General features: G+C 42.2%; 1 protein-coding gene across 2 annotated transcripts in view; it reads right to left on the reverse strand.

Annotated features, from left to right (window-relative positions):
• Positions 1-26,466, reverse strand: part of trappc9 (trafficking protein particle complex subunit 9) — a 323,945-nt gene that overhangs the window by 180,458 nt on the left and 117,021 nt on the right. For both annotated transcript variants that reach the window (XM_033637215.2, XM_033637214.2), the window contains one exon: positions 18,893-19,011. In XM_033637215.2, coding sequence (XP_033493106.1) covers positions 18,893-19,011 — 119 coding nt within the window. The remainder of the gene's footprint in view (positions 1-18,892; positions 19,012-26,466) is intronic.

The following is a 26,466-nucleotide window of genomic DNA, read 5'->3' on the forward strand; positions in this document are numbered from 1 at the left end:
GAGCTTATTTTCTGACATAATCCAAAACGCAATGCAAAAATCACATTCACTTTCTCTTCCGAGAACCAGCGCGATGCTAAACTTCCGGGTTTTGACGTCTTTTCTGGCACACTCTATTTGATACAGGAGTATAAAGCACACCTATAGAATTGCGGGATCTGGTGATTTCCAAAATCTTTCATTTCCAGCTTAGAGTTTCGTTTCCAGTATTTCCAGTTCATGACACAGGCGAAACTGTACAGCTGTAATGTGTAGGAAAAAACACACGATAAATAAACAACTGATCTTTGATCAGGACATACATATTTGTAAACTCTTACCAATTAAATCTACACTAAACCATGCCCAGTGTTAATAACACTTTGGTGCTGAGCCGGGTGATGACACATGCAATGGAAACCCAGGTGTGTCTGCTCGCGCAAATAAGTACTTCCTGTGAATGGTCGCAATAAAAGGACCATTTCATCCAGAGTAATCTGATTTCTTTTCTGAGTGTTGACTAATTCACTTACATTTGGTTCAATCAGATTATACGTTGTGAGTCATGAAGGGAGAGGGAAGTGGATGAACAGCAGCACTAAATTTTGTCAAGGGAGAGTGGCATCTGTCCCAGATGAAGACTGGCTACAGCACACACACATATACACACACACATATACTGTACACACACATGTGTGTGGTGCTCTCTGTTCATGTGTGATCAGAGGTAAACAGGGGGCCCACGGGTGCCTCAGACACGAAACGGCTGCTCTTTTATGTAACCCTGTGGTCCTGTGCAGGTGTCACACCATTTACCAGCTGGAGCGATGGCAGGGAGAAGCCGCACATCACCCCTGGACCCCTACTGCTCCTCTTACAGTACATCAACAGCCAGTCAACCATGGAGATGTGAAGTCAGCTTCAAAGATGGGACTAGCGGAGCTGAAAGCTATAAGCTCCAAGGCCTGAAAAAAATGATAAATTGCATGGCGATGCATGAGCAGAAACGCAAACACACATTTTTCTGACTAAACTTAGATACACACACACACACACATATATATACAACAATGACCTGTCAGATGAAAAAGCAGGTGTGCTTGGATGGTGGAGCGTGCTGGCATATAAACATCCTGCTCAGTGTGACTGCGGTGCAGCTGAAGGTGATCTGATCGACACCAGTTCAGCCATCGAGCGCAGTGGCATATGGAGCCACACTTGGCCCGGCTCGTCGGATTTCACACATGGATTCAAGTCCAGTAAGCATGATGAAATGCTTGATTCTCTACTAATTTCACCCGCTGGGCTTGCATACACCAGCAATTCCAGACACACACACACACACACGCACACAGAAGCCAACAAACAGAACTTTATGACCTTCTGGGGGCGGAACTGAATTTTACACTACGGCTCATTTATTTGATCTTTGTAGGTTGTTGTTCTGAGTTATTTTTGGACCTGTATAGTGAACATTTAGTCTCTAAGAGGAGAGACTGGGAACTAAATCTAATCACTGTAGGAGTTGATTTTTCCATTTATAAAGTAGCTTTTAACTTGTGACCTAAGCTTTACAGAACAAGACTTGTCTGACTTGTCTGTCTCAGAAAAAAAAACACATAGAGCCTCATCCAAACTACATTGAAGATTTAAAGGAAAGGTTCAACCCAGGTCCCAAATACATATTTGGTGCTGTTTATTTATCTGGATTTTTTTGGGTGTGAGTTGCCGAGTGTTAGATAGATCAGCCATAGATATGTCTGCCTTCTCTCCAGTATAATGGACTCAGCTTGTGGTGCTCAAAGCGCTTTGAAAAGCTCAACAACAATGTCTCTTTCCAGAAGTCATGACCCGGTTACTCAAGATAATCCACAGACCTTGTTGGAAGCAGTTTCACATCACACTATTTTCTTTGTACCACACTACACCCTCTAACTGTTGCACTGCGCCGAAGGACACATGCATTTACTCACAGACAAAAGGTGCTTAGTACTGTGCGAGATGTAAACAATAATGGTGTAATGTTAGCTAACGCAGTGGTGCTAGGTGAGCTAGCAGTACATTGGGTTTTCTCTGTGCAGTGATACGGTGCATCACCCAGATGTGCTGATCACTGGTACCCTTCTATAATTTTTCCTTTAATGACATGACAGGCACAAAAACCACTCTTCAGGGGTTGTTTTTTTCTGGAGGTGCACCAGCAGAAGCAACATGGATGACATGTGGATGAATGAAAAAGTGATAAAAGTCAATTTCATATGGTGATAAGAAAATGCAACAATAACACCCAAAATCCGATTAGTGACACATTAGGGGGCGATCACACAGAAATGAGACACTAGAAACAAAACGCTGGAAAGTTAAAATATTTTCAACTTTTTGAGCGTCAGGCGCCAGTAGCACCATTCGTCATTGTTATCATTGGCCCAGGCAGCCAATCAAATCCTCCTTCCTGTTTTGTTACGGCAGTCACGGCAGTTACGAGCGACAGACAACACAACGCAATCCAAAGACGAGAAATTTACCCTGACAATATTTGATTTTGAAGAATTATAAAACACAGGCACACCTCAGTACTCGAACAAACACAGAAGGAGACACGCATGGAGCTGTGTGAGTACAATGTAATTGACGTCGACGATAATATGCTAGCTAGTGTTGTAGCAGCTAGTTAACTTTCAGACAGTGGGATATGTGAGAGGGCTGGTGACCTTATTTCATAGTTTACAGTTTTTGTGCTGTATTTTCTATGTATGAAATGTGCTATATAAACAAAGTTGGATTTGATAGCTCGTGACTGTTTCATGTAAGCTAGTACTGTCTCTACTGTCTTTGAGGGAAACACTAGATTCAAGGGGAGCCATAGACCACAGGCGCTCCTTGCTGTCTTTTTTTTTTTGTCTAACGCACATTGAATAAGGGCTTCCAGCGTTTCAAGCATCTTTGAAGCGTCCGCGTTTCTAGCGTCTCATTTCTGTGTGACTGCCCCCTTACATTACTTCATTACTGCTGAAAGTGTTACTGTAATGTCTTACTTTTGTAAAATGTCATCCCAACACTAATGAATGATGTCATTCATCTATGACTTCAAGTTTTGGTCCACGTGGCAGACACCGTCTCCAGTGGACTCTCAAGGCCTTTGCACACTGAGTCTGTTTTTTTACGTCCAAAACTGTTGAATATGACTTCACTTTGTGTCAATTATGTTTGCACACTGAGTCTGAAACTTTCGTCTGTCATTAAAATTTTCAGAACAGGTTTGATTTTCTGCGTTTTTCTCATCGATTAGCATTTGGTCGACTAAAAGGGGGCGGACCTACTATCATTATTATTCATGTTTCCATTATTATTGTTATAGTTGTTATTGTTCTTATTGTTGTTGCTGCCCCCCCACCCCCATATCATTTTTTCATATGAATTACTGTAATTTTATCATGTTGATCTGTTCTGTACGACATCTATTGCAATTGCTCTTCCTGCTCTTATTCCCCTATTAAACGGTTTGTTTTTTTGGCAGGGAGTGTTTTCTTATGCACTGCGAGGTTCCAAGGACAGAGGGATGTCATATGTCATAAAGCCCTCTGAGGCAAACTGTGATGTGTGATATTGGGCTTTATAAATAAAACTGAACTGAACTGTCATTTTTCACCCACCACACACCAGAGTAACTTATTTCCTTGAAAAGTTCCGCCTCGCCATAAATTTCAGTGAGATGATAAAATATAAACAATCATTGCATTATATAATACATACACAATAATTCAGAAGCCAAAGTTTATATTTCAGTACTTTCTTTGAACAAGGACAGCCCTCTGAAGAGATCTCACTGAAGTCTAAAGAGCCACAAGGCAAACCAACTGTTGCTCTCCCGATTGGCCTGTCTCGCCGCAGCTCATAAAAAGCTGCCTGGGAGCCCAGACAGAGCTGTGTATTTTACATGAGCAGTAATTAGGAAGACGAATACAAAACTCAGTTATCCCTGGGGTTAGGGTCTTAATGGACCAGATCATTTGGCCATCAGTTAGAGACAGAAGGCCTGCGGTGCCACATCACAGTGTTAGCGCTGACGGAGCGCCGACAGGTCATCAGGGACAAGATGAACGGCGCTGACTTTTCTTCTCTGTCTTTTATAGGTGAGTACATCCAGGAGCTAAAAGCTAAATAAGGGGACTCGTGGTGTCGCTGCCAGGATGAGGTGCCCCCTGCCTGTTGCAACTACAGTCGAAAAATTAGCTGTAGAACCGCATGCTGATTCACTGCCAACACTATAACTGCAAGGCGGGCCTGCAGGTTTGCTGACTCTCAAAGGAAATCAAGCACCCTCTTTTACAATTTGCTCAAATATTAACAATCGTCATATGATGGTTTAATTTGATGAGTTACAGATACCCAGCAGCCAGCTCCTACAGGAAATGCTAATTGCAAGGCAAATAATCAAAAGCAAAATAAGAGTCTCACATGAAAATCATATCACTCAACATTTGAGGGAGTTTCCAAAGAAAAGTGAAATGAATTAAACACTGTATTATCATAAATGTAATGACAACCCTGCTTGAAAAAGAATGAAGCAGGTAATTACATTTGGGCTTATCCAGGTACTACCCCAGTAATGAAAGAGCCAACAGCGGGCCCTGCAGCATCTCTGTCAAAGAGCGATAGGACAGGGAATGGAAGCAGATGCAATGTCCACGGAGACGGAGGATGCGACGAGTATCTTCTCATATGTGACTCACATGCAAGCTGCAAAAAAAAAAATAGCTGCAAATCCCTGTGGTTTTCCATACCAAAATCAGCTTCTCACTGACACATCCCCCACCCCAAACACCATCCATCCTCCTATTTCTCATGTTTCCTCCTGTCATCTATCACCGAGGCACGAGGGATATGCTTCATGTTGTTGTAGCCTGAAGACAGCAGGCATCCATATACAGATAAAGTGGAAAGTGAAGTTGGAAGGGGGCACAGCTGTGGTTTGCAGCTGCAGCTTCAAACTCCAATCAGTGAGCACCGTGCATTGCGGCCAGGTAAATTAAGCACTCAAGAGATTAAACGGCTTGTAGGAATAAAAATGTTGGCAAACAGCCGGTGACTGTGGCTGTGTGGGGCGTGTTAGCTTTCTGTGTGTGTGTTCCTGATGATGATTATGCCTTTTGATTAATCTTAATTATCTCCCTTTCCCCATCTCTCCTCTCTGCATCCACCTTCAGGCAAACACACACTCTCTGTGAGCAGGAAAACTTTCCAAGACCTGTCGGCAAAATCTAAAAATAGACTGACAGATCGACAGATAGTTGCATGCTAAACCAAGCTCGCCATCCTGAGAAAGGATAGACCCCACACCCATGGCCTCAGTGGAGACAGTCATCTCAAATAAGGCCAAATCTTGCACCAAGGGAGCTGCCTGTCAAAATCCCCCAAAAGGAGTTTTCAAACAGCAGAGAGGAGAAGCAGCTCTGAACACTGACGACCCTTGTAATTCTTTGAACCTTTTGGGAGGGCTGTCTTCCTTTATGTAAGGTCTGGGTAAGTGCCCGGCATGTGGTAGAAAGTAACACCACACTGTTGGATCCTTTAGCATGGTGCTGTAAATGATGGAGAATCATGGAGCAACAGCCTGTTTACAAAGGCCTGATGATGTGTTCACGGCTTAATGAATTGTTTTTTTTTTTGTTTTTTTTTTGGGGGGGGTGGGGGGTGTCGTCTCTGCTGTGAAGCGTAGTTTAGCCTCAAGGGCCTGAAACTACCAATCAAGATACACAGCTCCAAGATGTTAGGTTCACTTTAAGTCCAATCATAGGTTAACTGAAGTATTGCTTTCACCCTCACCTGTCTCCATCTGTCTATCTCTCTGGAGTCAAAGCTGAATAAACACAGATTGACCTGTTTACAGCCAAAGTAAGCTTTGGCATCAATAGCCAGGCTGTTAAGTAACACCCACAAAGCAGCAAGCTCCAACAGCAGCTGCTAGTGAGCTACTGAAGCTGAGATGTCAGATAAAATATCAGACCTGTTGGATTTTAGGTGTAGTCTTTGGGCACGTCCATCCATCCATCTTCTGCTTATCCAGGGCCAGGTTGTGGGGGCAGGAGGCTTTCAAATGTCCCTCTTTCTAGCAACGTATTCCTGCTCCACCTTGGGGACCCTGAGGTGCTCCCAAACCAGATGAGCTTTATAATCCCTCCAGTGAGTTCTGGGTCTACCCTAGGACCTTTCTGCCAATGGGAGGTGCCCAGGAGACATCCTGAGCAGATGCCCTCACAACCTCAGCTGGCCTCTTGACACAAAGGAGCAGCAGCTGTACTCCAAGTTCCCTCCAGATGTCAGAGATCCTTACCCTTTCCCCAAGTCTGAGCACAGTCACGCAGCAGCAAGCTGTTTCATGACTGGTTAAAAACTCCTTGTAGTTGCATAAACTAGCAGTCCACCTCCATGTTTTGGTACAGCTGGAGATGGTTGGTCCAGTGTGTACTTTTAGACAACATGCCAACATCCCGGAAGCAAACAAGGCATGATGGGTGTGGCGTTTAACACGACAGCATCATAATAATATAGCAAAAACAATCATTCATTGTCTCTGTTGTGTGGCAGCTGATCTGGTCCTCTGCTCGGAGGATAAGGAGCTCTCTTACCTCATAGTTTATCCAATATGCCAACATTTTCAGCCACTGTTCTTCTTCTTTGAGTTAGCTGCTAACTGCTTCTAGCTGCTTTTTAAATCTCACTTGTGGGTCGCAAGCATAACATGTCAACAAAATGTCCCACCTGTCTCACTCATGGTCCCATCCTGCTGTCTGTCCCTTTAACACAGACACTGATTCTGTTCTATTTCAACCTCCATTACTGGTTTGAGTGCAAGACAACTCTGTCCCCCTGTTCCACCGTCGAACCTTTCATACAGAATGGTGAGGTGGCGTAACGGCAGGGGCTTAAAATACCTTTTGCATCTCAAAGGGGATCTATCCATCTATTCCTCTTCAACACAAAAACACACACAGCTCCTCGTCAGTATCTCTCCATCCCTCTGTTATCTTAAAATGATAACCACGATAAACCTGATATCAGTTTATCACTTGTCGCTGTGGATGTCTATCGCTGACAGAGACACTGATGGAGAGAGGATGAAGAAACACGGATGCACCATCAACCACTGACACAATGTAGACCATAGAGAGATGACTGGGATTCAGAAATAATGCAGAAACCTGCAATCACACACCTGGCTTACACTATAATCAGGTACAGAGGGATATGAATATATTCCAGACAAATACATAATATCTCAGTTGTGATCACTGCACATACATACTCTGTAATGACCTCAGATTCAGGTAGGAAAATTAGGAAAATAATGAAGGACTTTTTTGTTTTATCGTGTGCTCCATTCAAGACTACAAGAAAAATAACCTTGCAGAATCCTGTGCCAATGAAATTAAGCCAGGCCTCTTCGGTCTTCCATAAGCAATGTATCAGCAGCTAATCAATAAAGCTTTCAAAAACCAATGCTCATTCAAAATCACATAAAATGGAACATAAAGTTGGTGGTGAGCAAGCCAAAAGAGAGAGAAGAGAAGGAGCAGTTTTAATCCTTAGCCAAGAAAAAGAAAATCATTTGGTTGTTCAGCTGGAGTTTCACACTTGGGCAGACAGCTGTGGCAGTTATAAATATCTGTATCACGAGCTGGGATCTGTATCTGTGAAGAGAGCTGAACTGCCATCGGCCGGGCTGGGCTTCTAAAAATAGCAGGCAGGCAGGCAGGCTGGCTGGCAGGCAGGCAGCCGACTCTGCCTCTGTCTCCACTGGATTTGATTAGCCCTGAAGAAGCTCTGCCCACCCCGACAACCCCCCAACTAAACCCCCTACCCCCCTCCCCGACACTGTGAGTGTGTGTGTGTGTGTGTGTGTGTGTGGCAGTATGTCTTGTCTCCAGGCCAGGTTCTTTCTCACTGCACACAACCACCGACACACTCTTCATTGTTGAGGAAATGCTTACATCGGCTTTTCTGAAGTGCAATCTTATCTTCTCGACAGCATGGTTAAGGTTAATATCGCCGCATATATGCAGTGAGTTATGATTACCAGCTATCTAAAAACAAATAAAACCTTGTTCAAATTATGACACAGCAACATGTGTTGTGTGATCCAACACCAAAGGCAACAAAAAAGATGGTGACTTAGACAGAGCATCAAAGCAGAAACCTTCCCGACAAGATTTTCAAAGGGGAGCTGCTAAAATCACACCTTAATCATTTATGATTGATTATCAAAAGTTAGTTTAGTTTTATATCAACAATGGATCAAATGGCTGTTTAATGTTAAAGTTGTCGCTCATAGTGACAAACTCACAGCGTTTTATCACCAAACTCATTTTAGCCTCCTGTTAATGAAGGGCAGAAACCACATACCTTTACGTCTGTCTGAAGCTTTTACAAATGTTTAACCAATGACACGTATTAAAAAGAGCTTGTGGCTAAATGTTGTAATTTCATGGATAATCAAACTGTCGGCAAAACCTCACAACTTCCCCCTGTCTCCATCTGCAGTGCCACACAAAGCAGAGCTGAAGGTAATCATGACAAGAAAATTTCATCTGACCTCTCAATAGAGAACTAAATATAGAAACTACATGAATAAAAGTTTAAAAAAAGAACTGGTTGTTTGAAAAATTGAGTCCCTGCTGGATATGTAAACTTTCTGTTGCTGCCGTTACACAGGTTAGACCTAGTGCTGGTGCTGGCCACCAGCCCACTGTGACACCCAGTGCTGGCTGAATTCAAGTTGCTACAGCGGCTGCCAAACGCTCTCCTCCTGGCAAATACTCACGAAGCAGTAGGGAGTGATCGGAGGGATCACAGGATGCGCTAGCTAGCCAGCTATCCAGCTAATTCCTCACTCATTCCTGGTCCCATAAAAAGAGAGAATTTGGCCAAATGTACTGAGCAACAGGAAAATGTGAGCACACACAAAGCTACAAGAAACTTTGTAGCCTGTAAGTTGATGATAATGTGATGCAACGCACTTACTGCCCTTAGATGAAGCTGTTTTAGGCAATGGACAGAACAAATATGTCGACGTTTGCTGATCACATACTTTGAAAATCAATATAAGCTTGAATTTGGTAAAAGAATGAATAACATGGTGACACATGGAAGTATCTGTACATAAAGACACAATGCCAACTTTAATGACACACTGTTAATCTTAAAAATACAGGGTTGTTTTTAATTTAATTTCCCAAAATGTAACAGTTTTGGATATACAAGGTTTCTGCCTGATAGTGATGGAGCTGATTTGTGAGGCAGCTGTCAAGCCAGTAAAAAGTTTTGAAACTGTAAATCCTCTGATGCTACCTGCCCAGCACCTACAGGCACACTGATAAAGGTCGTGACTAGCTGGCAAAGAAAAATCTATCAATTAGGTGGTGGTGGAGACCAAAACAGAGCAAAAAGGAGAGTAAACATTGGACTTCCTTTCATCCACAGGTCCACAGAGTCTGTCATCAGATCCTGGATTGTTATCAGTGAGGATTCACCATCTGTTAAATCAAGTTGTGGCTTATTGGGGCTGTGTGAAACGGTTTAAATCATTCCCATTATATCTAAAGAATAATCTTCAGTTATCAATTTATACTGAATTATGATATGACAAATGTATACAGAGCTATTATTTTGTGACATCTTTACATTACTTGGCTTGTGTGATCAACGGTCCACATATATTCAATATTTAATTTTATAACAATATATGAATATAAAAAATATAAAAGCAGAAAATCTTTGTAACTATCCCTCAGTTTTCCAGTGATCCAAAAAGACCAACTAAAGGCCTTCTGAGTGTCTCTGAAACCCATTCTGGGAGCCACTGTCAAAGATATTACTGCAGTGTCCACTCTGGTAATATCTCACCAATGACCACCTGAAATGGGACAATTTCATTTCATATTTGGCTGGGTTAAGAGGTGCACGTCATATAAAAAATTGTGCACTCTAAAACCGCTGATGCTGGCAGTAGGAAGCCCGGTAACAGCTTCCCCACTCTCAGCCTGTTTGCTCTTCAGCCTCAGAGGAACACATACAGGACATCTCTATTCTAACAACAATTTCTATATTACAATAACATGGCATTATGAGGAGGGAAGCAAAATTGCGATGGATGCAGCTTTGCAGCACCCTAGACATTTGGCGTTTTGGAGATAATCGCTGGGCGTGTCAGAGAGACCTGCCTATTCCAGTATCATAGCTTCAGTTGAAATGCCCTCGATGACATCTGTCTGGTGAAGATAGGTTCATGGGAAGGCTGAGTGAGTGAGCAGGACTGCACGCCAGCCAGCATTACAGTGACTCATGGGCAATCACAAAGATGGGATGGCTGTATCCCCTTCTTTTCTCTTACTCCCAGCCTGTCACTCATGTCAGCCCTCATAAATCCCCAACAGATGGAGTTGGGGGGTCCAAATCCCCATAAAACTCTGCATCTGCTGCTGTTTCGGTTACGTGCACGGGAATTCCAATGGGGAGCAGAACTTTAATTCACAGCGCTCTTTACAGACCCCATCAAACTATAACAGAGCTTAAAGAGGTGATGCGCTCCCGCTGAGGACAGGCAGGTGGAATGAGACACAAAGCCGCGGTGATGAGGTTAGAGGACTAATCGACAGTGTCAAAGAAAGCAAGTTGTGGAAGCGCCCTCACTCTCCTCGGAGATGAGTCATTGAGAATGTGTAAATAATCGGAAAAACCAACACGTCTGAGCAGCCAGACCTCCTTCACCTGCGCTGGATCCTTCCCACCCTGACAGCATACACATTTTTCATGCCTGCAGGCGTTCACAATTTGGTGGGAGGATTGAAAAAAACGGGCGCTAAGATTGAGCGATAAAAGGTCAGTGAGATAAACATGTTGAATCCTTCTGTGCTGATTACAGATCAGTCATGATTGATTGCACTCATAGTCTGGAATGCCAATGCCAAAAGAGCAGACACTCACAGATCAAATATTCAAAACATAGGAAACAAACAATATATAGAAAGGTATGTCAAAACTCAAGCCTGAGCAATCATCTGGCCCAATCTGGTTTAGGTGGTCATAGATGTCCAAAGTCATACTTGACTGGCCAGTGTAAGATTCAGATATGCAGGAAACACCCTGCTTCACTGCCAGCCAGTTTGGCTAGAAGGTTTTCAATTTCCTGTGCATCTGTCCATCCATCCACCCAGCCAAAATCAGTTATTAGCAGCTAATATAGATTCTCTCTCATTCTATCATGCACACACACTGACAAATCAGGATCCACATAGCACCAGTGCGATGCCTATAAGCACTTTAACATATGCACGGAAACAGCTCAAAAAGTTAGAAATAAGAGGGCTAGAAAGGTTCACAGCGATGTCTGCGAGCAACATATCCGCACTTCCTGTTACAAATTGAATCAGGAAGATTGGCTTGTGAGAAAGCTGTCTGAGGATGAACGCACTTTGACCATAAATGTGGGCCTCCAACACAAAAGGAGAAGACGCAGACAGGTGAGATAATGAAGAAATATGGAAGAGAAGCATTGCCAGCACCGACTCATCAGCCTTCCAGAAACAAGCAGCCGAGAGATAAGAATGTTGATGCTGGATGATTGTGTAAAAACACAGATTATGTTCAGTGACAAGATTTTCTTTTTTTACACACAATGGCAGTTTTTAGAATCCTCACTTTCCACAATATCTGTACAGGACAGCTGATGTGGCTACAGGTAATAGTAACAGTTATAAAAAAGGCAAATGTTAATTAAAACTCTGTTTTGGGACTGTTACGGGACGCAGGTTTCAGTCTCCTGCATGATAATCTCAAATGCAACACATCAAACTCCCACCCTGACCTGTACACCTTTAAGGCCTGTGTCCACATAGCATTGTTTTCTGAATGCTGGTACCTTTTTGCAAATGTTCCCAATGAGGAGAGCACGTACAGTATATGGCTGCATGCAGCCGTCTAGAGAAAACCTGCTGTGCCAAGCGTCTTTTCTCAGAGTGCTCAACCCTTTTTGTGCGGCCACTGTGAGCACCTCTAGTTGAAGTCTCTGAACTTATCAGAAAGATGCAGGTGATGTCACGAACGCTTCTTCAGCAAGTCCAGCCTGTCGTCACAAAAAAAAAATTAAAAATTGGGAGCAGGTCGGTCGGCAGACACTGGATGTTGCTGGTGAGTGCTGTGCCTTCATCACTGTTCGCTTTTTAGTTTTTTTATCAACTGTGCAGTCAACTCTCTGTCAATGTAGCATTACGTTAGCTGCCGAGCTAATGTTAGTCTCAAGATATTGTTGTCATAGAAACATACCCATGCAGAGCACGTCATTAAACAATGGTGGGATCGTCTTTTATGAAGCGCTCGGATGAAGCCCTCCCCAGTGGTCTGCCACCTCTTTGTTGCTGAAGGAAAATGGTTTGTGGACAAATACCCTTAAGGGGCAAACGCACTGAAAGCAATTAACTGATGGACATCATTCGACACATCAATTGATGCCCTTATGTCGCACTTCAGTTGTCAGATTCAAAAATCCACCACCACAAAACCTTAATTAACTTAGTGTATAAGTTGTGAAAGTCCATGAGTCCATGACTGATGCTGTGTCTCAAATCACGTACTTCTGTACTTACACTTAATATTTTGAGTGCATAAGTGCACTCACACTGAGAAGTATGGAAAATGCAGTGCACTATGAGTACCCGGATGGTGCACTCAAAACGGTCAAGAAGTTGAGTCTGGAACTATGGACACTTCTCGCCCTCAATGGTCACCATCTAGGCTACGTAGCAGAAGGGGAGGGACCACTTTTCAAACTGGAAATAGTGGCAGAGGACTGTGCGACCGTGAAAGTCGCTGTACATGTTTTCTTGCACTAAGCCCCACTATACTGTTGTCGGGTATAAGCCAGCGGTATGTTTATTGGGTTAATTTAGCAGTCTGTAATGATTTGGTAACGCGAACGATAACGCAAATGCTACTTTGCGGTTGTCATTTCCGGTGAGTGCACAACAGCTGTGTTTGGTTTGAGACAACACTACCCTGCCGAAATTTGCTCACTACACCAATGAGTACATAGTGCACATAGTATAATACATGGAAGTGTACTAACTAAAGTATGTGAGACACACCATGAGTTAGTGCCACCACTTCCTGTCTTCCTGTTTCAAATTAAAAGCTGTTGTTTCATACACGACACAGCCATATACTTGGTTTTTACCAAGTTTTGTCTGTTATAGTTTATAAATTATGGATCAAGTGTTTTGAGTATTTAGGGACCCACCAGCAAAAGACTGAAAATATTATTCATGCCGGTTTAAGTGTCTTCTTGGCAAATGGACTTGCAATGGACATAACATGACAATATTTACAACTAAGGAATATAAATAACTGAGGAATGGACATTTAGTCAGAATTTATGACCACTTCAAATGTAGGGAGTTTGACTGACACCTTTCACACAGCCTAAATGAAACCAAACTAAACTGTGCTCATAATAATAGGCTCCGAATCCAAGACCTAACAAAGCGCTATAAAACAAACAGTAAGCTAGCTCTAAAAAAATGTAAGATTTGAATTCATATTTGTAAGATTCAGTGTTTTTGTTACACTGGTTAGACGCAGCACTACAGAACTGTCTCCTGAGCTGCTCCCCTCTTGGCAAACGATCAATTCAGTGTCTGCCAGATTAGCTCAAGATAATACGGCAGCAGTGGCCAATGTCCGACACTGAGCTGTTAAACGCTCCCAACAAACTCACACCAACACTGAAAACTGCTTGACGCTGTTGTTAAACTCGTTAGTAAGGGGAAGGTAATGTTAGCCGTGTGATGCTAACAGTTAGCCCTGTCATTAGCTGGGTTTCCATCCAAATGTATCGCAAATTTTAAGCTAATTTTGTGAAAATGCGCAAAAGAAAATGCGAATTTATACACGTTTCCATTCATTATTGTTTTGCGAGTATTGGGAGTCAACAGGTCGAGCAGAAGGTGGCGCTTCTCATGAAAAATAAAAATGCAAAAGAACACCCGTAGAAGAAGAGGGCGCCATGAGATGACGTAGCGTCTCATGTCCACAACTGATGTAAACAATTACCGGCACATCCATGACTACGACGAGATGGAGAGATTCCTTGGGAACTTCTTGGCTATTGCGAGAGCTCTCATCACACTCATACCAGGGTTGTCAGTGTAGCCTACATAATGCCGTGATGTCTGTGTTGGTACACCAGGCAGCGCACATGATGCAGCGGTATTCAACACATCCAGTCTATTCAGGTAAGTTGTGAAATACACTCACCTGACACTGGAGTGATTACCTCTCTCTAAGTTCACACAGGTGTGTGTGTGAAGTAGAAGTAGGATTCGGTAGCCTACGTCATTGTTTATTTGCTAAATCTGTTTCCACTGCCAAAAGTCGCATTTTCCTAATATCGATACGCTGACTTTTCCACCCCCTCCAAGCGTAAAAACTTTTTTGCGATATTTCAGCCTTTTTTCGAATTTCTGGCGTTTCCATTCAAGTTTTTTTTCGCAATTGTTGAAAATGCGAATAAAAATAGGTGGATGGAAACCTGACTACTGTGTGTATGTGGGTGGACTCACCAACTGTCCCTGGCACAGAGCTAAACATTCATGATAAAGAGAGGAGATCATAAGAAAAAAAAAGTTGATAACAAAAAAAAAAATGAAGGGAAAAGATTTTACCCATTTTCAAAAGTAAAAAATAATCATAATAATAATAGAAAATCAATATGTGGTGGTAAATGTTGAAATCAATCAATCAATCAATCAATGAAGTGCTGGGATTTATAATCATCTCTAATATAATCTAAATGTCATTTAAATAAATCCAAAAACTGAAATTCAAATACCTACCCAATGAATGATCCACATATCCAAACAGTCAGGTCCAGCTGAACATAGTTCGTCACTTTATCCAAGTTTTATTTCCGCCACAGACAAACATCATCAAACTTGGCGTATTGCATAAGTGTGCTTGGATTTACATCTAATAATATTCTCCGTGTCCACCCCTTCTACGTCATCATGTGTCAAGTGGTTGCTGGGTGCTGTGGGTTTGAGTCAAACTGCTGAAAACAACACAGCCCCTAACGATGATGACTCATGCAGCTAGAAACCCAGAATATATACAGTGTACAGGCAAATCAGTGCTCAGGCTTTGGTTGAGCACACAGTGAATCAGTCACTCTGGTGTCTACTGTATGTCCAACAGCACGTCTACAAAAGAAAAAGAAAAAGGAGCTCATGTCCTCACAACTTGCTTTAAAGCAGACTTTTAGCAGGTTGAGAGCCCCTGTGTAATTGGCTTTACTTAAACCATGGATTCAACACCATATATTCTGCTATGAAAAGTCAGAGCTGTCAGTCAAACACTGCCTTTAATAAGCCTAACCACTGATTAAAATGCCCAGCTTGCCTTTAACAATGGCTGGTTCTTTTATTCTCGTACCGCAAAGGTATTGGATATCTAACAGGTTATGCAATAAATCCAAAGGGGAAAGAACTGTGCTTCTAACCTGCAGCGTTGCTGTGCAGCATGAGGAGGATTTGGAAGTATAGTAGGGATGCAAACTACAACTCTGGCAGATACAATCAGTGGAATTGGCTCTTTACAGTGGTGAGAATCTTGGAAATCCATATCGAGGGTAAAGGTTCATAAATATGTTCAGGAATAACACAAAATGGAGTTCCTTATATCCTCACATCGGTTTTTCTTCAGTATAACCAGTAATCCAGGTGATATATGTCTGTAAGGTGCACAAATTCTACCTTGAACTTTTAACTGAAGCCTGGCAACTTGTGCAACTTGCAACCACACGGGGACAAGCTGTATAAGGGCCGCCTCAAAGCTGCATTCATAGACACTTCAAATTAACTTTATTTTTCATATGGACCAATGAGCTATTAGCCTGGCGTTGGACACGGAGTGTACATTTCCTCTATTCCCGAGGGGCGGTATCAACGGCTGTTACTCAAAATGCCCCTTCACGCAATTGGAAAGACGGAAAACCAATCAGAATAAACGAAACGTGTGACGTAGGCTAGCACAATGCCACTGTAAACAGACCAGCAAGCTGCAGCGGACATGAGCTGTGATGATGTGATGATGTCTGGGAAAGAGTGTTGCCGTCTTTGTGGATTTCCTCCTCACTGTGGACTCTGAGTTGCATGGCTGTGATTCCCAGCTTGGTCGCTTCCCTGACCTGCTCCTCCATGAGAGCAACTAGCGGAGACACAACAATAGCCACTGGGTTTTCACTGAGTCCCATCTTTTTCCCAATCAACAGAGCCAGTTGGTAAATTAAACTTTTACCAAACCCCGTAGGAAGGACGGCAAACACATCCATTTTTCAATAAAAGCTTTCAGTGCAGCTGTTTGTTCTGCTTTCAAAGAAAATGTACATTCCAGTTGGTTCAACACATTTACCATCGCAGTTTCAAAATCAGTAGCCATGTTCTTTGTTTACGAAATGCATTCACTCTGCTCCTTGTCCCTCCTATTCTGATGACGCGCCCGCCCCAGAGTAATAAATGGTTGTGATTAGCCCGGTAAGCTTTAACCGATGCCAGAATGCGCCTTTATGATTGCATGGCCAGACTGATCTGCGGAGAGAAATAGAATATGAGCTCACGAGATGAGGATGGTTTCACCAGGCTAATGAGCTATGTCCTGATTTTATAGCAGCTTATATTTCAAATTCCAGAAATTCCAGTCCAGCTTTATGTTCATCTAGGCCTCCTTTCATTATGTATACAAAAATAAGTTTTTAATGAAATTTTATGCAATGTGGCCAAATGCACTTTTGAACTGTATTGTATATCCCCACTGTGAAGGAAGGAATCTAGTGGAACCAACCATGTCATGCTAACTTGTCAGGAAGGGGGCTAAATAATGCTCCAAATTTAGGCTAAATTTTGGCAAGGGAAAAACTGGTATACCTATTTTCACAAGGAAACACTTATCTCAAGATATCTGAATGAAAATGGGTACAAATCTCTTTACAGACATGCCACGTTTATGCTGGTCCCATGCAGCTTTTGCAAAAAGCATGCAGTACAAATGTGATATTTTGGCCAATTGTATTTAAAAACTGTCTCTCTCTTCTGTTCCTGAGTTATGACGTTGAGTAATGAACAGAAAAGTATTTCTGCCGAATGTTATGATGTCACAGTGAAGATGACCTTTGAACTTCTGGATATAAAATGCCATTCCTTCACCTTTTTATCCCATTAGACCTTTGTGTGAAATTTTGTCCTAATGAGCATGTGGATTCTTGAGTCATGGCCAAAAACATGGTTTGGGAGGTCACAGTGACCTTGACTCTTCCTTTGACCACCAAATTCTGATCAGTTCATCATTGAGTCTAAGTGAATATTTGTGCCAAATTTGAAGAAACTCCCTCACAGTGTTCATGAGATATTGAATTCATAAGAATGGGGTCGGATGGACAGACAACCAAAAACATAAAGCCTCCAGCCACAGCAACAACTTACGAGACATAACTGAGCATGGGAATGACCTTCGTATACTTTTATCATAATGTTCTAAGCCCATTTACGTTTGAATAGGTGCCTCACAAAACATAATGTTTGTTACATATTTATGACTAGAAATTAATCTTCAGGTTTCCAGCTTTTAGATGATGTATATTACTTCTATGTGGCATATACTGTTAACCTGCTATCTCCACATAAAGATCCCCTGTCCACCATAAAAATAAAGCCAAAAATGTGTCTGTTGTAGGGTAGAAGTAGTTCAAACTTCTTCTGTGTTCACTATTAATTTCCATTTCCATTTACCAAAAACAGTAAAATTTTTTAATTGAGACTCAGCTTTCTTTATTTTTTTGAGGGTAGGTTTCACATATAAATTATGTTTTATTACTTAATTTCAAATGTTCTTTTGTATATTTAGTTGGCAGCTGAACCAATAAAAATCCATCCTTTATACTGTATAAAGTATGCATAACTAATGTGAACTGTTAACGTGATTTTCTAGATGCAAGATGCTCTTTCTGTGAAACTGTTCAAAGTAAAAACTTGTCACTGAGTGAGTCTTCTTTGACCATGAGCAGCTACGATCTTCCTGCATTCTCTCTACCATTAGTCATCATCCTGTCAAACTTCTCTTAAGAAAGTTAGAAAAGTTTGCTTTGTTTGGCAGCACATCTGAACATTAAACATCAATGCTGTTTCCTCTCTTGATGATTCACAAAGGAGAGAAAGGGTTTTTTTCTGCTTTTTAAAGGTAAGACAACGCAGCCACCCCACTTGCAGGTGGTGTGGCTGTTGTGCTCCAGATGACCCTCAGCAGGTACACTCTGACAGCCCGCCCATTTCTACCCCTCCAACATCCAGTCCTAAACAAACCCTTCTCCCCTGCTGATCAGCTCAATCTACTGCTTGTTCTTGCCTTTTTTTTCCTCCCCTGTCACACTATCTATATTTCCCCTTTGCACTCTTTGCAGCTTCACACAAAAAACCTGTAAACACTTTTTTTTTCTCATTGCTATGCCTATGTTGCTCTGAGTCCTGATTCAAAGAGCAGAGTGCATCTGCAGCCAAGGTGAGACACCAGCCACATAAACTCAGCATTCTTTCTATAGCAAAAGCAGCAGTTTGGTGGTAACTAATGCCATAGATTTAACTTTTGCAAAGATATGCACACAAATATAATGGTGTAAAGAGAAAGAAAAAGAGAGACTGAGGGGGTTAAATATCCCAACCTGAGATATTCATTGTCAGCAGAAAAGTCCCAGTGAGCAACTTTGGCACAAGCCAGGAAAAACAAAAGAAAACAACTGCTTGCATCTTAATCAATGACTGAGCAAAACAATAGGAACAATGGGTGATGCATTTTACACAGGCTATTGTTCATTTACCTTAATATGGCTGTACTCTGCCTTGCCGGACTCACTGCCCACATTCTTGGTCTCGGCCCTGGGTTTGAGGACTTGGCGCAGCGGACTGGAGATGGGCAGGCCTGTCACACTGATTCCATCTGAAAGACATCATGGCATCGCACAGTCAGCAAAAGAGTATAAAGACAAGGCTATCATTACCACGGTAATCAGGGTATCAAACATTGTTAGACATCAACCATTTAATTAAAGTTATATTGTAATGAAGTGTTTTATCTATGTATGTATGTATGTACAGTACAGGCCAAAAGTTTGGACACACCTTCTCATTCAATGCGTTTTCTTTATTTTCATGACTATTTACATTGTAGATTCTCACTGAAGGCATCAAAACTATGAATGAACACATGTGGAGTTATGTACTTAACAAAAAAAGGTGAAATAACTGAAAACATGTTTTATATTCTAGTTTCTTCAAAATAGCCACCCTTTGCTCTGATTACTGCTTTGCACACTCTTGGCATTCTCTCCATGAGCTTCAAGAGGTAGTCACCTGAAATGGTTTTCCAACAGTCTTGAAGGAGTTCCCAGAGGTGTTTAGCACTTGTTGGCCCCTTTGCCTTCACTCTGCGGTCCAGCTCACCCCAAACCATCTCGATTGGGTTCAGGTCCGGTGACTGTGGAGGCCAGGTCATCTGCCGCAGCACTCCATCACTCTCCTTCTTGGTCAAATAGCCCTTACACAGCCTGGAGGTGTGTTTGGGGTCATTGTCCTGTTGAAAAATAAATGATCGTCCAACTAAACGCAAACCGGATGGGATGGCATGTCGCTGCAGGATGCTGTGGTAGCCATGCTGGTTCAGTGTGCCTTCAATTTTGAATAAATCCCCAACAGTGTCACCAGCAAAACACCCCCACACCATCACACCTCCTCCTCCATGCTTCACAGTGGGAACCAGGCATGTGGAATCCATCCGTTCACCTTTTCTGCGTCTCACAAAGACACGGCGGTTGGAACCAAAGATCTCAAATTTGGACTCATCAGACCAAAGCACAGATTTCCACTGGTCTAATGTCCATTCCTTGTGTTTCTTGGCCCAAACAAATCTCTTCTGCTTGTTGCCTCTCCTTAGCAGTGGTTTCCTAGCAGCTATTTGACCATGAGGCCTGATTCGCGCAGTCTCCTCTTAACAGTTGTTCTAGAAATGGGTCTGCTGCTAGAACTCTGTGTGGCATTCATCTGGTCTCTGATCTGAGCTGCTGTTAACTTGCGATTTCTGAGGCTGGTGACTCAGATGAACTTATCCTCAGAAGCAGAGGTGACTCTTGGTCTTCCTTTCCTGGGTCGGTCCTCATGTGTGCCAGTTTCGTTGTAGCGCTTGATGGTTTTTGCGACTCCACTTGGGGACACATTTAAAGTTTTTGCAATTTTCCGGACTGACTGACCTTCATTTCTTAAAGTAATGATGGCCACTCGTTTTTCTTTAGTTAGCTGATTGGTTCTTGCCATAATATGAATTTTAACAGTTGTCCAATAGGGCTGTCGGCTGTGTATTAACCTGACTTCTGCACAACACAACTGATGGTCCCAACCCCATTGATAAAGCAAGAAATTCCACTAATTAACCCTGATAAGGCACACCTGTGAAGTGGAAACCATTTCAGGTGACTACCTCTTGAAGCTCATGGAGAGAATGCCAAGAGTGTGCAAAGCAGTAATCAGAGCAAAGGGTGGCTATTTTGAAGAAACTAGAATATAAAACATGTTTTCAGTTATTTCACCTTTTTTTGTTAAGTACATAACTCCACATGTGTTCATTCATAGTTTTGATGCCTTCAGTGAGAATCTACAATGTAAATAGTCATGAAAATAAAGAAAACGCATTGAATGAGAAGGTGTGTCCAAACTTTTGGCCTGTACTGTATGTATGTATGTATCTATCTATCTATCTATCTATCTATCTATCTATCTACGTAACTAATGAACTATCTATCTATCTATCTATCTACCTACCTATCTATTGATCTACCAACCTACGTAACTAACGAACTATCTATCTATCTATCTATCTATCTACCTACCTACCTACCTACCTATCTACCTATCTACCTGTCTACCTAACTATCTATCTACCTATCTATTAATCTATCTATCTACCTACCTACCAATCGACCTATCTACCTAGCCACCGATCTATCGATCTATCTACCTATCTATCTACCTGTCTACCTAACTATCTATCTATCCACCTACCTATCTATCTACCTATCTGTCATTAGTTAGTGAATTCCTATATTTCTCATACTCCCAAGAAGAGCCGTGTTCCTCACAGTTATTTGACAATCACCAGGAAACCAGTCTGAACTTGATGCATTTGATCAAAGGCAGGAGTATTAGATTAAACTGTATATTATTACTATCATTTACTGCTTGTCGTGTTCAAAGGAGTAAAATGTGTTTTAGATTGTATCCTTCTTTTCAGTAATCTACGGCTATTATGTGCACTTAATCGACCATTTGCTAGACAACACCCCTGAACAGCAATTGTTCAATCACTTTTTAGCAAGTGTAAGTCAGCATGGTGGGACTGACAAGCTTTGGATTTCTCCACAAGCCGAAACATTGATCATGGCGCTGCAGAAAAAGCAATACTTGGTATGTGAAGAGTTTGTAGGATGATGTTTTTCAGCCCTTGTGTAAGGAATGGATTAAACAATGTCTATCTGCTCAAATGAACGCTGCAAATGTTAGCATGTCCAGCTAACGGAGTTATTTTCAAAGGCAAGGGCCATTAGCTTATTACATTATAATGTGGGTTAGGGTTTGTTGCCAAACACATCCCTTGTTGCTCATAATCAATCCTGTCCTCTTGTCAAAGCAAAGCACACCATTTGAAGATTTGAAAAGCATTCATCTCACTACTGTGGATGTAGCCAAGTGCATATTTAAAACCCTTTCTGTGGCTTCTTGTTTTAAAAGCTGGGGGCAGTTTTCACCCAGCTCATTTAGCATTAGCAACAGCTAACACTAGCTGCCTGAATTCGATCTAATTGGCTAGTGACGCATTATTTTTTTCTCCCCAAGCATGTTTCGCCTCGTCCCGCCCTACTGTGATGTGATTGGCAAGTACTCACTGCACGATACTTCCTGTGATGGATGCTAGCTCCAGTAGTGTGCCTACACTGGACTGACCTGCACCTTTAAATTGAGTTGCATCCCCTCATATAAGGATCTAAAATACATATAGATTTGAATTTTATGTATATTACTGTATGATATTATTATTAACTTTGTCGCTAGTATTGCGTAACTTCAACAAAAAAAAAACCCAGTGACGCTAGCAACCTAGCTCCTCTGTACCTCTCCAAACTCTTGCACATCCACACCCCCACTCGCACTCCCAGCCCGCCTGACCACCATGGGGTCTAGAGCAGTGGTTCCCAACTGGTCCACCTTCGGGGTCCAGATTTCTCCTTACTCATTAGTTTAAGGTCCACACAGTTTAATACATTCAACATGTTCATACTTGCGTTTGACCATGTCGTTGAGCTAGTTTGCTGTCTCTCTACAGCAGGAAACAGCACTTCAAAGTAAAAGCTCTGTGCTGGAAATTCACTGTACCTAAAAATAGAGTGTGTTTTTTACAAGCGTGACATGTTTCAGAGTCACTTGCGGTCCATTCAGAATCGACCCGTGACCCACTTTTGGACCCTGACCCACCAGTTGGGAACCACTGGTCTAAAGCCTTCGAGGTGCTCTGCCTCCCGCCTCTGGATCTCCCTCCCACTGATCAACTGTAACATCAACTTTCTTTCCACCTTGCAATCACGCCTCAAAACTCATCTCTTTCAATTTCATTAATCCTACTATTAAACTGCATCATACTGAGAGGTATTCCTATTATTTTGTCTACCCTCACTCATATTAACACACTATGTACACACCACATTTGTGTATTTTTAGCAATGTAGATCTGTTTTACATTTAAAACAATGACATCAGTGTAATTTATCTCAATAAACTGTGGTCACTTTATCTTGTTAGACTGCAAACATCACTCTTGGCTTGCACTAATAGTCCAATAATTGCCCTGGAAGCAATTTAGTTTTAAATATTTGAAAATGATAGAACATTTGAGATCACAGGGTTCATGGTGCCACCATCGGCATGTGAAGAATAAATGAATGATTTTGTATTCATGACCTTGACAGAATCAGTCTGGACACAGTCGCAGCTGCACTATCTGCAGCTGTGTTAGGCACCACCACAGGCGCTGCTGCTTTCAACCTCACAGACAATACCCAAAAATGACGCCCAGAGCCCACACTCTGACGTCAAAGGAATCATATCTCTCTCTGACGTCAGTGGAAAGCAAAGCCCTGCAATTTCCCCTAAGAGAGGGGAAATTACTGGTCTTTGCAGCAGCTCAGGCAATTGGGCTCACGATAGACAGACAGACATATTTACACAGACTATCAAACCATAACACCCACACACACGATTGGTAAAACAGAACCAACTAGAGGAGGATATCTGTTAAAAAGAGAGAGTCTGAGCAACAGAGTGGTGTGCTTGGAATGAATATGTTGTTGTGTTGATGGAATTAAAGCAGTGAAAATGTGGATTATGCTAAATTTACGACAGCAAAGCAGACATTTATGACAGCAGGTAAACACGGAGGAAATGTTGAGTTTGTACCAACAGCAAACAGCAGGAACAGCAAATTAACACAGCAAACTGCAGCAGATCATAAAACAGTCTTGGTAAAATAATAAAACATAAAACAGGGAGACTTGTACATAAAGGTGTTCCTCCAATAATAGGCAAGATAGAGCGAAACACACGCTCTACTCATTCCTTTGTATTACATCTCAGCTTTTTCTTCAGGGTGCTACCAGCCTGGAACAAAGCCCCAGAAAGTCATACGTAAGAAGAGCGAGCACTCTTCTTGCATTTTTATTCCATCAAATAAATAACAAGAGTCTGCTTGAATACACGGATGCTTCAGGCTCTGCCTACTTGTGCATGTGTTGTGCTGTCTCCAACAATAATCTTAAATAGAGACCTTGTGTTCTCTTCAGTTGAGGTAACTACAGGGTCGGACACCTTTTGATCATTTTCAGAACTGAAAACCGTCCATGTCCTGTGTTCTTCAGTTCTGCAGGTCTGTGAATGTAGCACGTAACTCTTAATGAGTTCTTGTTTTTCTCAGCAGCAGTTTGTAAAGTTTGAGTCCAGAGGTGCATAACAGATCCATCAATCCAGTCAGAGCTGATCAGATCAAAACGACGGATAAGAGGAGCAGCTGCTGCAGAGGCCAGTGAGAGCAAACTTTTAGACCCCGCACAATGAACAGTTCAGTTTCACTTTGACTGCACCTGCCATTCTACTGTTCCTCCTCTGACCAGAGTACGCTCTGCACCCTGAGAGTGTGGTACCCTGGAAATCCAGAGTTCTCGCGAGAGCACAATTTGAATTTGCTCAGCGAGTCACTCTGGCAATCAGTAATGATGCTCATTACCTATGCTCATGAAACCGAGCTGCACCAATCACATCGGTGTATCTGATATAGGTGGGCCAGAGGCGAGCTAAACAGATGACGACAGCGCTGCGATGACGAAGTCCGGAATCAGTCAGTAAACATTGCAAGATGGCTACAGATGAACACCAGCTGTTTGGAACAGCTTTGGCTGCTACAATGAACGAGTTAGACTTGGCTTTTTCTCTAAAAGAGGAACAGAAGATGGCACTCGAATCTTTCCTTTGCAAAAAGGACGTTTTTGCTGTTTTGCCGACCAGATACGGCAAGTCTAATCTACCAGTTAGCTCCGCTGGTAGCTAAGCTCTGGATACGTCACCCCGTGTATTTTTCTGATTGGTCGTAGTGTTATCCAATTGCGTGCAGTGATATTTTCAAATGCATGCTTGGTGCTGCCCCTCGAGTTGGGCCATTTGCATTACTCATAGCCAGACCCTAAATCTTTCTAGATTTGGGTCTGGATTTCCAGGCTAAGAGTGTGGTGCAATGAATAACAAAACAGTATTCAAACAGTGCACCTAATGAATGGCCCGGCTCCAGAAGTAGAAAATACAGATATTGGTAAAAAGATATTGTGGTGGCCCACCACCATGAAAAGAATGTGTGGGAAACCCTGAGCTCTCAGACATATTCACTCACTGGGAGCCACTTGTGGTTTAGAGCTTTAGTTAAGCACACGTTCACAACTGAACAATAAAACAAACTAGAAAAACAAAAAAGGCTTCAGTGGAGTTGCCAGAAGAAAATGTTGACATTGTATGTTTCTGCAAACCATGGATATGTTACATTTGTACTTTTAATACGTATCATATCAGCATTTCTAAAGTGACGAAGTGACTTCGTCATCGAATGGCGTGTCGTCAAGGCGAGGTCTGCCAATCTGCAGGCCACTGTATTGGACCAACAAGCAAAACAAACAACAAAACCTTTTGATGTAGCGAGTCATTGCTGTGTTTACAGCTGCTTTTTAGCCAACAAACATGGGTGTGTTTTAGCAACCCATTGCGATGTCTCCATCAGGGACAGTGCCACACAGAGCCATGATTTTTAGTGAGCCACCGCTGTGTTTGTATCTGTTAGGATAATGCCACAAAAGTTTTTTTTTTTTTTTTTTTGTTTGTTTGTTTTTTCAATTGAGAAACCTGAGCATTTAGTGCCACAAAAAGCAGGCGGCTTTCACACAGACATCGCTGAGTTTCTTGCCAGGATAGCGCCAAGAGCAGCAGTTGTTTTTTAGTGAGCCACTGCTGTGTTTTCTGCCGGGATAATGCCGCGAAAAAGAGTAGTTTTGCACTGAGCCATTGCCGCATTATTTGCCAGGATAGTACCGCAGAAAGCAGTTGTTTGCTACCGAGATAGTGCCACGAATAGAGTTGTTTTTTTTACCGAGCCACTGCTGAATTTTCTGCCAGGATAGTGCCACGAAAAGAGTTGTTTTTTTACCAAGCCACTGCCGCGTTTTCTGCTAGGATAGCACCATGAAGAGCAGTCGTTTTTTACAGAGACATTGCTGCGTTTCCAGCCATGATTGTGGTACCAAAAGCAAGTATTTTATACCAAAACATGATCTCTTCCCCCCACATAACCACATGTTAACCGAAGCATTGTTGAAATATAAAGAAACACAAAGTTTTATCATATCTGCTACATTAATGCACAAATGTAACATAAGCCATAGTTTGCAGATGTGCACAATGCCAACATTTACTCTGGCGATTGGGTTCATCATTTCATGGTTGAAAAAATTACAGTGTGAGATTTTTCTCCTTAGTTTCTGACTTTTAGCAGCTGTCACTTTGTTCAGTGCAGCTGAAAACCAGCCTTTATAGACAGTATGATCTACAACCATAGGTTTTGATTCAATTTCACCCCATTTCACTCACAACTGTCAGCTCTCATCTGGGACAACCCAAAATGGCACAGCATATAGTCAACTAAACTGTGTGAAACGTGTCCGTAGCGACTGCTGTTACTGCTCTGATGAGAACAATCTCCTCTTGTTGTTACCACATTCTCTACATCCCACTATTAAACAGATTAGATATGCATCTAGAC

The sequence above is a fragment of the Epinephelus lanceolatus genome, chromosome 16 (assembly GCF_041903045.1).
Source record: "Epinephelus lanceolatus isolate andai-2023 chromosome 16, ASM4190304v1, whole genome shotgun sequence".
NCBI lineage: Eukaryota > Metazoa > Chordata > Actinopteri > Perciformes > Serranidae > Epinephelus > Epinephelus lanceolatus.